Source organism: Parus major, chromosome 5 (assembly GCF_001522545.3).
Source record: "Parus major isolate Abel chromosome 5, Parus_major1.1, whole genome shotgun sequence".
NCBI classification, from domain to species: Eukaryota; Metazoa; Chordata; class Aves; order Passeriformes; family Paridae; genus Parus; species Parus major.
In genome coordinates, this window is record NC_031774.1 from 9,546,156 (window position 1) to 9,560,306 (window position 14,151).

Below are 14,151 nucleotides of genomic sequence, written 5' to 3' on the forward strand. Positions count from 1 at the left end.
ATTGTTGTTAAGGTGTTTTTTAAGCTTGCTGGTTTTCCTCCCATTCAGGTTTTTGGAAGTATTTGACCAACAGAACATGAGGCATGGAAGAGTTCTAAGGTTATCAGCTGCTTTGGGCTGAGCATCATCATCTTTGCCCAAGTGGATTTAGGCTTCCAAGACAGGCCTTCAGGTAAAACCTCTTGTCTTTTACAGCTGGTGCTATTTAGCAGGGAACTTCTCACAGGGTTTCTTCCAACAGTGGAATTATTTGCAGTCTAGAGGATTAAGTAGTGAAGATTTGAATTATTTGCAGTCTAGAGGATTAAAAAGCCAATTTGATTCATTTGTACCTTTAACTCAACTTCTTAGACCACCATTGGGTTATAATGTTTTTATTTGTGGAGTCTGCTGTGCAGAGGTGTTTATTTCTATGGAAATGTTCTGAATTCAGTGGAAATAGGACTTTAAAAGTTTGGAACTCTAATGTGGTCTTCAACACTAAAACAAGTGTTTCTTGTCAGAAATATTCCTGTTAGGTAGAAGCAATTGGCTGGCCAGGTAACATAACATAAACCTGGTTTAATTCAAGATCATTCTGACAAATCTCTAAAAACAATTGTGGTACATAATGTCTTTTGAGAATGGTCATGGTTTGTGTGCAATACTCCATACAGCAGTAAGTGGAAAAGGAGAAATTTCCTGTTATTTTTACAGCAAGAGTTAAAAATAGAAACTGATTGTTACAGTTTTTTAAGAATGCTAAATTAGAGATAACTTTTTTGGTTAAAAAATATGTAAATATCTGCTTATATTAATGCAGTGTTTTTTATGTTTGGGGGGTTGTTTTTTATTTATTCCCTAATGTTAGACAGTCCAATGGCAGACCAAAGGATGGACATATCTTCTACAATTAGTGACTTTATGTCACCAGACCCTGCTGACTTGATCTCCAGTTCCCTTAGCACTTCAGGAATGGACTGTAATAGGAAAAGAAAGGGAAGCTCAACTGATTATCAGTAAGTTGGATTTCTCTTGATTTAAAGCTACTGTGCACTAAGAGGAAAGTTCATTATTTAATAATAATAATAATAATGTTGATGAAAATAAAGCTGTCATCTCAGTGCAGCTAGAATTGAGGGCTATCACAGGGGGTAAGGCTGAGGAGAAATCTTCTGGCTGGTGGGGGAGTGGAATTAGCACTGATGAAATGTACAGTGTGAAAGCTGATTATATTGACCATTTACATAGGAAATACAATGTCTGACTAACAGAGGGGGGAAGATAATAAATTTGTTGAAAAGTGGAAGCAAAACTAGGAGTAGTTCCTTTTCCTCACCTATTTTTTGCCTATTTAGTCACTTCCTATCCATGTGCTGCCAACCTTTGCCTGGTGAAGCTATTTTGATCTCTCATTTGAATATGAATCTGCACAGTCTCTGGTTTGAGGCATTGGAGCTGCCTTTCTTTTAACCAGCTGGTAATCTTGTAGTGGTTCTCAGCTGTGGAAGGAAAGCCCAGCACCTCTGCTTCAGAGCAGGGAGGGGCACAGCAGAGTTTGTCAAACCCCCAGACCTGTGGTGGCTCCTGCCCTGGGAGCACCAAGAGCAGTCTGCTGATTGTAAATACCTGTGCAAACCTCCCCTGCACTGGGAATTCAGAGTTTTCCAAACCCCCAGACCTGTGGTGGCTCCTGTCCTGGGAGCACCAAGAGCAGCCTGCTGCCTGTAAATACCTGTGCAAACCTCCCCTGCACTGGGAATTCAGAGTTTTCCAAACCCCCAGACCTGTGGTGGCTCCTGTCCTGGGAGCAGCAAGAGCAGTCTGCTGCCTGTAAATACCTGTGCAAGCCTCCCCTGAACTGGGAATTCACACTGAGTGAGTGTGCCACATCCATTATTCATCCAGCCCATTTTAATGGAACTTGGCACAGATTTTATTGCTGGGGTCCTTTGGATTGTTGGCAGCTCTTTTTACGAGGAGGGGCAGAGTTTTTAATCCATGCTGAGCATCACAAGTAAGGATTTGATTCCTTTTAGGAGAACTTGTGCACTAAACTTTAAATACCTCCCTGGAAAGCACATGTGTCCCTCTAGTCGAATTGACTACTACAAAATTGAGTGAACAGCCTCAATCCTACCAACTTCTCTAGAAAGGATTTCTCCATTTTTATTCCTCTGGGTAGGAAGCATTACTCAGGTCCTCTTTTCCAAAAGACAGCTTGTTTTTGTAAGGTATAATTCTGCCCTTTAGGCTTTGTGTTTAGGGTTTTTTTAAATGTGTGAAAACTGTGTTTCCTTGAATCCTTAGTAAAATAAGTTGACTTATTTTGTAGTCATACACTGCATACCACCACTTACTATGTAGTCATGCCACAGTTGATTTTGTGTTGTAAAGTAAATGGTGGCTACTAAATGTTCCTCTTGGAAAGCAGAGCTTCAGGGAGATCACCTTTATCCCTCCTTATATGTGTATGTATGGGAAAATGTTCAGAAATGCTACTGTTCAACTTCTGCTACCTGTTAAGGATTTTATTCTATTTATAATATTTATTTTACTGTATTTATAAATTGTCCAAGTGTCCAGTTTGATGCTTCACGTCCCAGTGAAGTCAGGGAATAAGGGAGGCAGAACCAGTGTTTTAGGGTGGTTCTTTGCTCACCTCTTGAGTTACAAGCAAGAGGAGTCATCAGCTGCACTTCCAGCTCTCCACTGCAGCTTTTTAGTTCTTTCTGCTGCAACTCCTCCAGGAAAATTCCTGCCCAGGTTAGTGCTGTCACCTCAGCAAGGGCTGGTCAAATGCTGTTGTCCAAGACTTCACACACAGGATTATGAACAATGTATTTCTTTTCTTGGGAGTAATGCTTTCTGTGGAAATACTACATGATGAGAAAACAAACTCTCCTGATGCATTAATAACTCACCTCTAGCCCTTCTAGATTTTGCTTTCTGGGGGTTTTTACACACAAACATCCCAGAGCTAAAGGTGGTGGCTCAAGTGCTGTTAAACTGTGAGCATCAGGAGTCAGTGGCCAAGACAAAAACTCGGGTGTGCACACTGGGAGATGATGGAAACATTTAGCATGATCATTATGATTTTAAAACTGATCAGAAGGATAATTAGAGTGCAGTGAATAGTAGATGAAAGGCTGCCATGTTGGTTTTCATGAAGGTTTGTGTCCAGTGTTGAGCAGGAATAACTGGTATGTTATTGGCTGAGATGAGAAGACTTTTTCATAAGGCTTCTGTGAAACACAGCCTCTTATCATGGTAAAGCTCAGTGGTATTTCAGGTCACTTTAGAGTCTTGAAGTGATGCCAGCAGTTAGTTTGCATGTAGAAATTCTGTTTAATTTCCTTGTGATATGATAAAGTCTGTATAAAGTTCAGCTTGGGACTTTAGACTAAAGCAAAATGTGCATCTGTCCTGCTGGGCAAGGATCAAAAACTGAGAAACTTGGGATACTTTATTTTTATTTTTATGTTTTATTTCTGGCCTTAGAGTCCTCTGAAATCCCATTTATCTAACCACAAGGACAACACACATAAAGATCTTTCCTTTCTGAAGATGAAACAATATCTCAATGATTTGCATAACATAATTTAGGTTAGTTGTTTTATTAGTTTCTCACATTAAGTGTAATGAACTGTGCTCTCTCTTCTTAAAAAGCAGAATTATTCTTTCAGAAAGTAGATTAATTTGAACAAGCTTGTTTCTTTAGAAAACTCAGTGCTATTGTCCTGTTTTCATTGTGCTTTTCATTTCAAATAGAATATGAATTAGCTTGAGAATTTCAGCAGAAAATGTAAGATGTTGTTCTTATTTCCTATATATGGTGTACTTTATTTTTCTTTCTTTTCAGACTCGATGGCTTTCCTTTTGAGTAAGTATAAATATTTCAGTAATTGGTTTCACTTGGAAAAAGATGCCCAGTGTTTTTTCCCTGCCTTTTGCTTCCATAGACTTCAAATTCACGGGTAGAAATTAAACCAGAATGAGCAGGCCTAGGAATATCCACTTAAGCACAGTTGTACAGATTTACATAAATCAAAACATTCTCTTCCTAATTATCTTATCTAAAAAAAGATGTGTAGTCAAGGGCATTTAGCTTTTTTTATCAAGTACAACTATGAAAAGTTACACTCTCCTGCTTAGTTGTGCACATGTGGCTGCAATATTAAATATAATAAGGGGGATTATTTCTATTCTTCATGCTTCTTTCCTTATTTCTTTTCTTCATGTTGAAACAAAAGCAAGCCAGGTATCTACACTGGAGATAATTTCCAGTGTGCCTGGTTAGCTTCACACAGACTTCTGTTCTCTCCATGCATGGGGCCATCTCCAGTGGTGTGTTAATTTAGTGTATTACCATTTTCTACCCCAAAATCAACTACTGTAAGGCAAACTGAGCTACAGAACATACAGGCATCTGCATAAAGTTGGGTTTTTTCCCCCCCTCCTCTAGTTAACTGAAAAACATTTTTGTTAACAGATGATATCTTTGAACTGCAGCATGTTTTACTGTCAAACACATCAAATGGTGCCATTTAGTGAGTTCTGAAGGAGACACAAGTAATTTAAGAAAATGTTTTAATGTTACAAAAAACCAGCCAGCTTCCTTAGTCCTTCCAGGTTGTTGTTTTCATGCTGCTATTTTTGTATTTATGGTTTAGAGGTGGCAGGAGTACTTGGTTCTGGCTTTGTGGTAGTTGGATGACAGTTCTGCCAGTGCTGCTGAATTTGTGATGTGTTGCTTTGTTCTGTTTCTGCAGGGAAGGTATGGATACAGATAAAGATGACCAACATGGAAGGTACTGTTGATACAGTCACTGAAATCTCAGTTCTGACACAGGATCCTGACTGTGGATGCCTGTTCTCAGTGTCACTGTGGTCCCAGATTATTGCTTTGCTGGGGTGAAGCAATAATCTAAACAATCTTAGTTTAAACAACATGGAGCAGACAAGCTAGAGCATCCCCACATCTGAGGCACAGGGTTATAGAGCTGTGCTCTAGAAAGGTTAAATAAACATTCAGATTCTGAAAGAACTGATCTTAAGGAGGATCAGTAGGATGTGAGATGCAGTGAAAGAGTTGGGTTGAGTGCTTTCAACACTGTAACTTTGTGATGTCGTTTCTCAACAGATTGGAGTACGCAGACCAACAAGGCAGGATAAAAAATGCAAGGTAATGCTCTAAACTTATACATTTAAAAAGATTGTCTCTTGCTTTTTGCCATGTATGGATTATCTGTGTGTGTTCCTTCTGAAAATACCTTTTTCTAGCTTTGACCTTCCCTTATCTTTCTCTATCTTTGCACTGTTCATGTTTTTCATTCAGTTTGCATAGAGTGAAACAGCTGATCTGGTGAGTTACTTGGTTTCAGTCACTTCACTGCTGTTGAAATGGAAGCCAGATAAATCTCTGGTGGTGTTACATCCTTCATCTTTCTTCTTTCAAACTCCATAGGTGGGAAAATCACTTTCCACTTGTGAAAGTGCTAGCAGTGAATATTAATATGGGAAAACACAAACCTGACCAGCGCTGGGTGTGGTTTCTGGCAAGCCAGAAGCTTTTGTGCTGCAACCTTTCCTGTTGCTTACCCAAGTAACTCCATCAGAAGGCTGGAGGAGCTGTGCTGTCCCTTGGAGGAGGTTGTTTTTGGGCAGTGCTGGGTGTCCTGACGCTGCCCTGCTGTGTGTGTGTGCAGGGAGGCTCACAGTCAGATCGAGAAGAGGCGCAGGGATAAGATGAACAGTTTCATAGACGAGCTGGCCTCACTGGTGCCCACGTGCAACGCCATGTCCCGCAAGCTGGACAAGCTCACCGTGCTCAGGATGGCTGTGCAGCACATGAAAACGCTTCGTGGTGAGTGTCCTGGGGCTGCAGGGCTGTTCCAAGTGGCATTTCCCCAAAGCCACGCTTTGTCTCTCCCTTTTTTTGCCAAAAAGGAGTAAGTTAGCTCATTCTGGGAGGACTCCTCCCCTTTTCTTAGCATCTGATGCTCACAGCTTACTCATTGATGGTCCAGTAAATACCCTGGTGTGGCTGGGGGAACTTGGGCATGAGAAAAGAATAATTTTCCACCATTTGATCTATTGGTCACTGCTGCCAGCTTGCACTGCTGGGGCAGGTGGGGAGAGGGAACAAAGGGCTCGAGGGCAGTGCACAGTTGGTTCTGGTGCAGCCCTGAGCACTGCTCTAAGCAGGCAATGTACCAAGTTGTTGGATAGAGAGGTTGGATTGCAGGGATGAGATTCCCACAGCACTTCTGAGGTTTTGTGTTTGTACCTTTAGATCTGTGTGAAAGAGTAAAGAGTGCTTTGAAAACTCAGTTTTGGTCTTTTTCAGCACTTGAAGGGAAACACACAGGTTTGGGAGAGTTGAGGTGGTGAGAAATCGCTGGGTGTTCCTAAAGCTTTGTTTGAGTCAATCAGTGCTTGGGTGCAATTGGTGCTGATGTCAAAAGCTAAAGCCTTCAAGAAATGCACCACTGAGAAAAAAAAAAGGGATGCAGCAAATGTTAAAAAAAGATCCTGGTGATTGTTCTCATTTCTAGGAGAGCTGGTGCCTTCAGTCATATTTAACCTCGTGGTTTTGAAAGGCTTAACTTCCCTGCCACTGTCATTTGATGGGGTTAATATTTCATAACACTTCAGTGGTCACTAATTTGTCTCTTCTCTGCCTTTGTGAAGGGAATGGGATGAGAAGAATGGCTCCTTAATAAATAGCTGCCTCATTTGTTGCCAGTATTGGGGTTTTGGCGTTTTAAGATGATGTCATTGTAATGCTGGGTTTTATCTTTGGCTTGGAATGAGGAAATTGATTTGTAAATTCCCAAGTGATGGTTTGTTTACATGAGCTCTATGTTTTACTGAGTTATAAGGAGAAGAAATAGTCTGAATGTTTTTATTCTTTAATATCTTATTTTTATAATTTCTAGTTCTGAGACTAGGCCATAAATCAAGGGCAGCCTTTGGGCTCAAAAATACGTCAAGGAATACTTTTATATCTCAGAGGCATTTAATTTGCATTTCTACCTAATGTGGTACTTGTGTCTTAGCAAAAAAAACCTTCATCCTATTTTAAGTTAATACCAACAGAGTTCATGTTGATAATAAAACAAAACCAAATAAGTTCATTTTAAATGAACAACAAATAAGAAGGAGCCAAAGGAAAATTGCTCATTTCAGTGTGCAGTGTTGGTGATATGGGAATTGTTTGTTTGTTTGTTTTCTTTAGGTGCTACAAACCCATATACAGAAGCAAACTACAAGCCTGCTTTTCTATCAGATGATGAATTAAAACATCTCATTCTCAGGGTATGTTCCAGCTTTTAATTAAGAGATATTAATAATATGTGACTATAGCTCTCCCAAAGCACACCACTGGTATTTTTCTGCCTTGTATCTCAGCTTAAAGATGTTTTGATTATGGAGGATAATTAAGAAATCTGGAGACTGCTTCACAGAGTCAGTGAGTTTAATGATGACTAGCATTTCTTCATTTAAGCAGAAAGATTGAAGAGGGTGATTTAGATGGGAAGCATCGGAATCTTCAGTTATTGAATGTACAAACCCAAATCCCATGAATTGTCTCCTTGCAGTCTTGCTGCCCTGGGTTCCCTTGCCATGATTTTCAGTGCACAGTGATACAATAAACACCTTTTTATTGAGGTCACTGATGTAACATGACTTTGTCTGCCTGTTGCTACACTGATTTACAGTGTAGTCACTAGCTGAGCTCTTCTAGTGGCCCTGTAATTGCTGAAGCTCTGCAGTGTCCAGGTGCAGCATAGGCAGAATTTAATTTCTGCAGCATTGTGACTCTGAAGATACATAACTGGGGCCTATTCCTGCATGCTTGTGTGTGACTGAAAGACAGTACTTTGCAAATAGGAATTAGTTGCCTCCAGGCACAGAAATAAATATCCAGGTTATGGCTGGTTTCTAAAAGAGGAGCTTTTATAAGTACAGTTAAAATAACATTTTAATTTGAAGGCATTATTAAACATAATCATAATATTATTGGACAAGACATGGGTTCTTTCTTCTCATAAAAGTTATTTTACATTCTGGGCACAATGCCCAGAATGATGCCAAAAATGTTTGCAGATGCAAAAAACCCCTTCATTGTAATTTCACATTTTTCCTGTTGACTCAGTTACCTCTAAATGTTAAGGCAGCTCTCCTAGTGTAGAAATTCTACTGTACACCAAGTGTTTTTAAAGGTTATAACGATGCAGTGAGGATGTATAACTTGGGATTTGACTTTTTTTCCCCCCACCCCCAATTAGGCAGCAGATGGATTTCTTTTTGTTGTGGGCTGTGACAGAGGAAAGATACTGTTTGTTTCAGAATCTGTCTTCAAGATCCTCAACTACAGTCAGGTATTCTTTTCCATTTTAAGTACATTAAAAGATTTGAGAGCTTTTTGATGGTTTTGCCTTTATCTGGGTATGAGAAGAGTCTGTCTTGAAAGCTGAGAGGTGTTGCAAAGAGAGAGAGCTTTTCTCTGCCATGCCTTTAGAGAAGATTGTTTCTGGTTTCCATTCAAAGCAAGGAGGTGAAAAGGAACTAAATTTAAATCACTGATAGATGTATCCTGCTCAAGGATTTACCCTCAGGCTTGCAAAAGCTTTACCTGATTGGGAGTGTAAGCAAATATTGGAACATCAGTCTGGGGTTCTTCCAGTAGCTTCCCATGCATTTTTCAACTTAGCTTTCTTTTTATCTGTTCTGGTTTTGCTTGCATGCTTACTGATGGAAACTGGAAAGCAGTTACACCAAAGCCAGGTTTTTAATATATGCTCAGCATAAGGCTTAACTTGGACAATGCATTGTGTAAATAATCTTCATTCTTTCTGTCATCTGCACTCCTCATCAAATTAAAAACCTCTATTGGCTTCAGAAGTTTTCCTCAGCCAGCCTTTAGTTAGGTATATACTAAATCTCTATTCACATGTGAATAATGAAAGAGAACATTTGCAATTGGGATTTTGTTCACTCAAATGTGTGGTAGAAGAAATAAGATTGAGAAGAAACCAGAATATTTTGGGGGGGGAGGAATTGAGCATGCCAGTTCTGCAAAACTCGTACTGAAAACGATGACAGGAATTACTGTGTAATGCAGTCATAACTTCAATACACAGAGAAGAACCTTCCATCAAATCAGAGAATCATAAAATTGTTTGTTTGGAAGGGACCTTTTAAAGGTCATCCAGTCCAAACTCCCTGCAATGAGGCTGGATCTGGATGTTTGATACTCCTTGGTTGCACCTGTATGCAAAGGGATTGTTCATACTGGATGCTAGAATGAAGAAAATATACTGAGCCATTATTTTACTTTTTGACTGAATGTTCAATCTCTACAGAATGATTTGATTGGTCAAAGTTTATTTGATTATCTCCATCCTAAAGACATTGCCAAAGTGAAGGAGCAGCTCTCTTCTTCTGACACCGCGCCACGAGAAAGACTCATAGACGCAAAAAGTGAGTGTTCCCAGTTTGGGGAAAATGTCATCTGGAGTCACTGCTGCTGGGGCTTTGCCTCTTGTCAGATGTGAGGGAATGCCCTCTGGAATGTCTCAGGCCAAGGAAGTTGTAGCTTAAAGACAGGAAGAAGCAATAAAAAGAAAAATAACACGTGTGAAAGGGGTACCTGGAAGCTGTTTGGTTTGGCATGCACTGGCACAGAGGTGTTAGTGGAACTGGCTTCACCTGTGAGGTGTCCTCTCTCTTCCAGAGAGAGCATTTGAACATGTGAAGCCTCTGTTCTAATCCATCGTTCTAAATGGTCAGAATACTCTCAGTATTGTCTTGGTGGTCCTTAGCTGTCAGCCAGGATAGAGGATTCATTTGATTTATCTACTTATTTATTGCTGACTGCCATCAATGACCCAGCCTTTCTCTCAGAAGGATTTTAACTCTGGAATCGTTTCCTGCCATCTCTCTTAGCTCTGTTCCACTCTGGTATTTTAAAGTAATTCTGTATCTCTGCTGCTCTTGGGGTGAGTGGGTGTTTAATTCCCTCTCATAACAAGAGTCTGCACTGCTGAAGTGGAAGGTGGAATCTTACAACTGCAGATTTCCAGGTCATTAAGTCTCATGCTTGTCAGGAGCAGAAATCTCCTGGATCTCAGCTCACAGAAGCCACCAGCTCAACTTCAGGAACTGAAGTTGAGAGAGATCATTCGAGGGCAGGGAGCCTGGAGGCTTCAGCAGAATCAGCTGAAGTTTTTTCTGGCTCCTGGTTTCATCGGTTGTCAAGCATGAATATCCAGTGCTGCCTCCTGGTTTGCTTTTTTTTTGCTTTTTTTTTTTTTGTATGCCTCTGAGAAAGTTAGGGCAAAAATAAATACTATGAATTACAGTCTTCCCATCTGCTATGATAGACGGATTGGTAGAATTTCAAGAAGTCATACTGGTGAAGAGTATGAGGATGTATGCACGTATTTATTTTTGTCTTGGCATGAGTAACTCAGCACAGCTTGTACTCCCAGCACGGGGGAGCAGTTTGGAGGGCATGTGGTGCAGGGCAGCCTGACCTCCTGGAGATCACCTCACTCCAGAGGAATTGTAAGGGAGACACACTTCCCACTCAGACACTGGAATTGCTCTCTTCCTCCTTATGTTAAATCTCACAAGGCCTGGGAGTTGAACACAAGTTGATGTTGACACCTGCCTGATTTTACATATCCCCGTGCAGGCATGGCAGGGGGTGGAAAAGTGGGATTTCAATCCTCCATCAGCCCTTGGAGCACTGGCCTTGCTGGTACCTGTGCTCCAGATGCATGCCATGGCTTCCCAGAGCCCTGCTGGCACCAGAGGGATGGCTTTTGGTTGGTTTTCCCACGGAACAATAATCCACTGTGGGAATATGGTAAAGGTCAGGATTTGTTGTCAGGGCATGTCCATGTGCACTAATTTCTGCAAGGCAGGAGAGACTTCTGAGACATGACTGGAGGTCTTGGGGATTTGCAGTTCCTGTGTGGGTCCCTGCTACCTTTTTTTCCTCCTTCTATCCCTGTCTTGTCATGGGGCTCTTTGGCTCTGTGTGTTTTCTGGGAGGGTGTTGTGATAGAAAAGCGCCAGTCTGAAGGGCCAGGAGCCTCCTGAGTGACTGTGTGTGGAGTTCTGCTCTGCTTATGGAGAAGTAATCTCTATTTTTAACCAGTTCAGAGAAATGGCAGTGTTCATCACGGGCCCTGTGTGGAATTGTCCAGTCTCTTGCACTCAGAGCCCGGTGTCCTCGTGCTCTCCTCAGTGCTGTACCAGCAGAAAGCGCAGTCAGGAGCGGCAGTGTGCTGTGGTCCTGCCCGCTCACACACCCCAAAACCTCAGAAACAGGAGCCCAGCGAGGTGGAAGCAGTGTGGGGTGGGGTTTGTGGGGCAGTTCTCTCTGCAGCTGACCCTCCCTCCCTCGCTCTGGCACAGCCGGACTCCCGGTCAAGACGGACATCACGCCCGGGCCCTCGCGGCTCTGCTCCGGAGCGCGCCGCTCCTTCTTCTGCAGGATGAAGTGCAACAGGCCCTCTGTCAAAGTAGAAGACAAGGATTTCCCTTCAACCTGCTCAAAGAAGAAAGGTAACCATCATGCTTTTATTACCAAGGCTGTCAGGATTTTATTTAATTTTTTTTTTATACTGCTTGTTTGCAGTGGTTAAATTTTTTACGTTGATCGATGTTTTTTGTTAAGATTCTGAACTATGTCTAGGTCTGTTACTTCTTCAAGCTCCTCCTCGTTCCCCTGCAGTATCTCTTACACATCTGTATCAGCATTTAAAGCTAAATTCTCCACTCTGCTTTCTTTCAAACTTTGTCAGGCAGTTTGTGCCGACAGTTCTGGGGGTTTTGCATCATCTCCAGCCATCGGTCAGATCACGTTCGGTCTGCACCACCTGGCCAGTGTCTCCAGGAACGGGGAGTGCTCCTTGTTCTCTGCTCCATATCTGCCCAGTGATGTGGGGATGGATATCCACCTCAAAAAATGAGTCTAATTCTAAGTTCATCTGTGGGTTTGGTACCTTCTGGGTACTGGAAACCTGGCATTTCTACACCTGGAATATTTGCTGGTAGCATCAGCAGTGGTGGTGATATTTTTTATCTGCAGGCTATTACTCTGGGCACATTGAAATATATATTTAGCCCAAATGTGAAGGTTTCTTCTTTGACTACTGTGAATTTGGTATTAGTCAAAGTGAAAAGACAAACAGCACGAGGACAGAGGCTGTTTTGGGGTATTCTCTGGAGCACACCAAACTCCCAACTCCCTGTGAGGTTCAGGCTCAGCTTGGATGCTGAGGTTGGTTTGTGTAGCTGGGATAAGCCCTTTACTCCACCTCCCCACGAAAATCATCTTCCTTGGAGTTTGCAGGCCTGCTCAGTGCTGAGGAATAGGAATTCTCCTTTTGGATACTGACTTTTGCTGGCCACTGCAAAGTCTCCATCATCTCCCCTGTGTACAGCTGTCCCCTGTACACCCCAGGCAGTGTGTGCTCTGCCAAACCAAATGGGTTTTGTAGGAGCCTCAGGGTAAGATGAAAGAGGCTTTTTATTTATTAATCTACTAATTTCTTCATACATACATTTGGGTAATTTGCCTCCTTTGCTGAAGTAGTAAAATGTGATGCAATTTCTGCTCAAAATGACCAAGAGCAACCTTGGTCTGAGCTATGTGATCCTTCAGCATAAACAGCAGTTTTGCCAAGAGAAATTGTTTATTGGATTATCTGAGATTAGCTGCATTACAGCAGGAGTGCTGAAAAATCCCTCTGAATCCCAGAGTCATTCCAGCTGGAAAAGGTTCCCAAGGGCATTGGGGCTTTGACCAAAGATCCCCTCGTCAGCCAGGTGCTGTGTCACTTCTTGAACACCTCCAGGGATGGGCAGCCCCTTCCAAGGCTTGGCAATCCTTTCAGTTGTCACTAGAGAAATGGGAGCAATGGGTTCAGTCACAGCAGCAGAGCTTTTCAATCCCATGGAGGCAAAAGCCTTTATTTCAGGGTTTTATGAGGTGTTCCTATACAGGTTAACCTGACTGGGACAAGGAACAACACCTCTGTCATCCCACTGGTGGGACAAGAGGAAAACACCTCTAGAACATCGGTACAACGTTGTTTTGAGAACCAAAACCTATTTACAGAGAGCAGATCTTGAGAGAGAACAGTTTCCCAAAAGCCTTTCTCTTGTGAAACAGAAAGGCTGAAAAGCCTCTCAGGCTCAGAAAATGGTGTCCACATTGGGTGAGGACAGTGCTGCAGTCCCAGGCCGTGTCCTGTCGTCCTGTGCCACTCCTGGGAGGAGAGGCTGATCCCCAGCTGGCTCCCCGCTCCTGTCACCCGTTCTAGAGGGTGACAAGGTCCCCCCTGAGCCTCCTTTTCTCCAGCCTCACCACCCCCAGCCCCTGCCCGCTGCAGAGCATCCCAAATTCCCCAGGTGGGAGAGGAGCTGTTGTGGGCAGAACGGAGCTGAAGTTCTCCAGAGCTGCCCCCACACCCAACCCCTTCTGTTGGCTGATTTTCCCTTCCCTTTTCCCTCGGCAGCAGACCGCAAGAGCTTTTGCACGATCCACAGCACGGGCTACTTGAAAAGCTGGCCTCCCACCAAGATGGGGCTGGACGAGGATAACGAGCCAGATAACGAGGGCTGCAATTTAAGCTGCCTGGTGGCCATCGGGAGGCTCCATCCCCACGTGGTGCCGCAGCCGGCCAACGGCGAGATCCGCGTCAAGCCCACGGAGTACGTGTCCCGCCACGCCATCGACGGCAAGTTCGTCTTCGTGGATCAGAGGTCAGCATCCCCCTGCCAGCCACAAGGATCTTTGGGAAAGAAATAAGTAAAAAATGGTTAGGAAAAATTAAAGGAAAATTGAAAAAAAAAAAATTGAAAAAAAAAAATTAAAAAAAAAATTGAAAAAAAATTTGAAAAAAATTAAAAAAAAAAAATTTAAAAAATTTAAAAAAAATTTAAAAAAAATTAAAAAAATTTTAAGAAATTTAAAAGAAATTAAAAGAAATTTAAAAAAATTAAAAAAATTAAAAAAAATTAAAAAATTTTAAAAAAATTTAAAAAATTTTAAAAAATTAAACAAAGTTAAAAAAATTTTAAAAAAATAAAAAAATTAAACGAAATTAAATTAAAAAAAAAATTTAAAAAATTAAAAAAATAAAAAAA

The 14,151-nt window shown here is 41.8% G+C and overlaps 1 protein-coding gene across 11 annotated transcripts in view; it reads left to right on the plus strand.

The window, feature by feature from the left end:
• Positions 1-14,151, plus strand: part of ARNTL (aryl hydrocarbon receptor nuclear translocator like) — a 47,801-nt gene that overhangs the window by 23,036 nt on the left and 10,614 nt on the right. For 4 of the 11 annotated variants that reach the window (XM_015630437.3, XM_015630436.3, XM_019006983.2 and 1 more), the window contains 11 exons: positions 49-172; positions 851-998; positions 3,842-3,862; positions 4,752-4,790; positions 5,123-5,164; positions 5,688-5,845; positions 7,220-7,299; positions 8,274-8,366; positions 9,351-9,468; positions 11,413-11,562; positions 13,521-13,767. In XM_015630437.3, coding sequence (XP_015485923.1) covers positions 859-998; positions 3,842-3,862; positions 4,752-4,790; positions 5,123-5,164; positions 5,688-5,845; positions 7,220-7,299; positions 8,274-8,366; positions 9,351-9,468; positions 11,413-11,562; positions 13,521-13,767 — 1,088 coding nt within the window. In that variant the 5' untranslated portion in view covers positions 49-172; positions 851-858. Of the gene's footprint in view, positions 1-48; positions 173-850; positions 999-3,480; positions 3,586-3,841; positions 3,863-4,751; positions 4,791-5,122; positions 5,165-5,687; positions 5,846-7,219; positions 7,300-8,273; positions 8,367-9,350; positions 9,469-11,412; positions 11,563-13,520; positions 13,768-14,151 lie in introns of those variants that run through there. The other 7 variants (XM_033515409.1, XM_015630444.3, XM_033515410.1 and 4 more) reach the window with 7 other exon arrangements.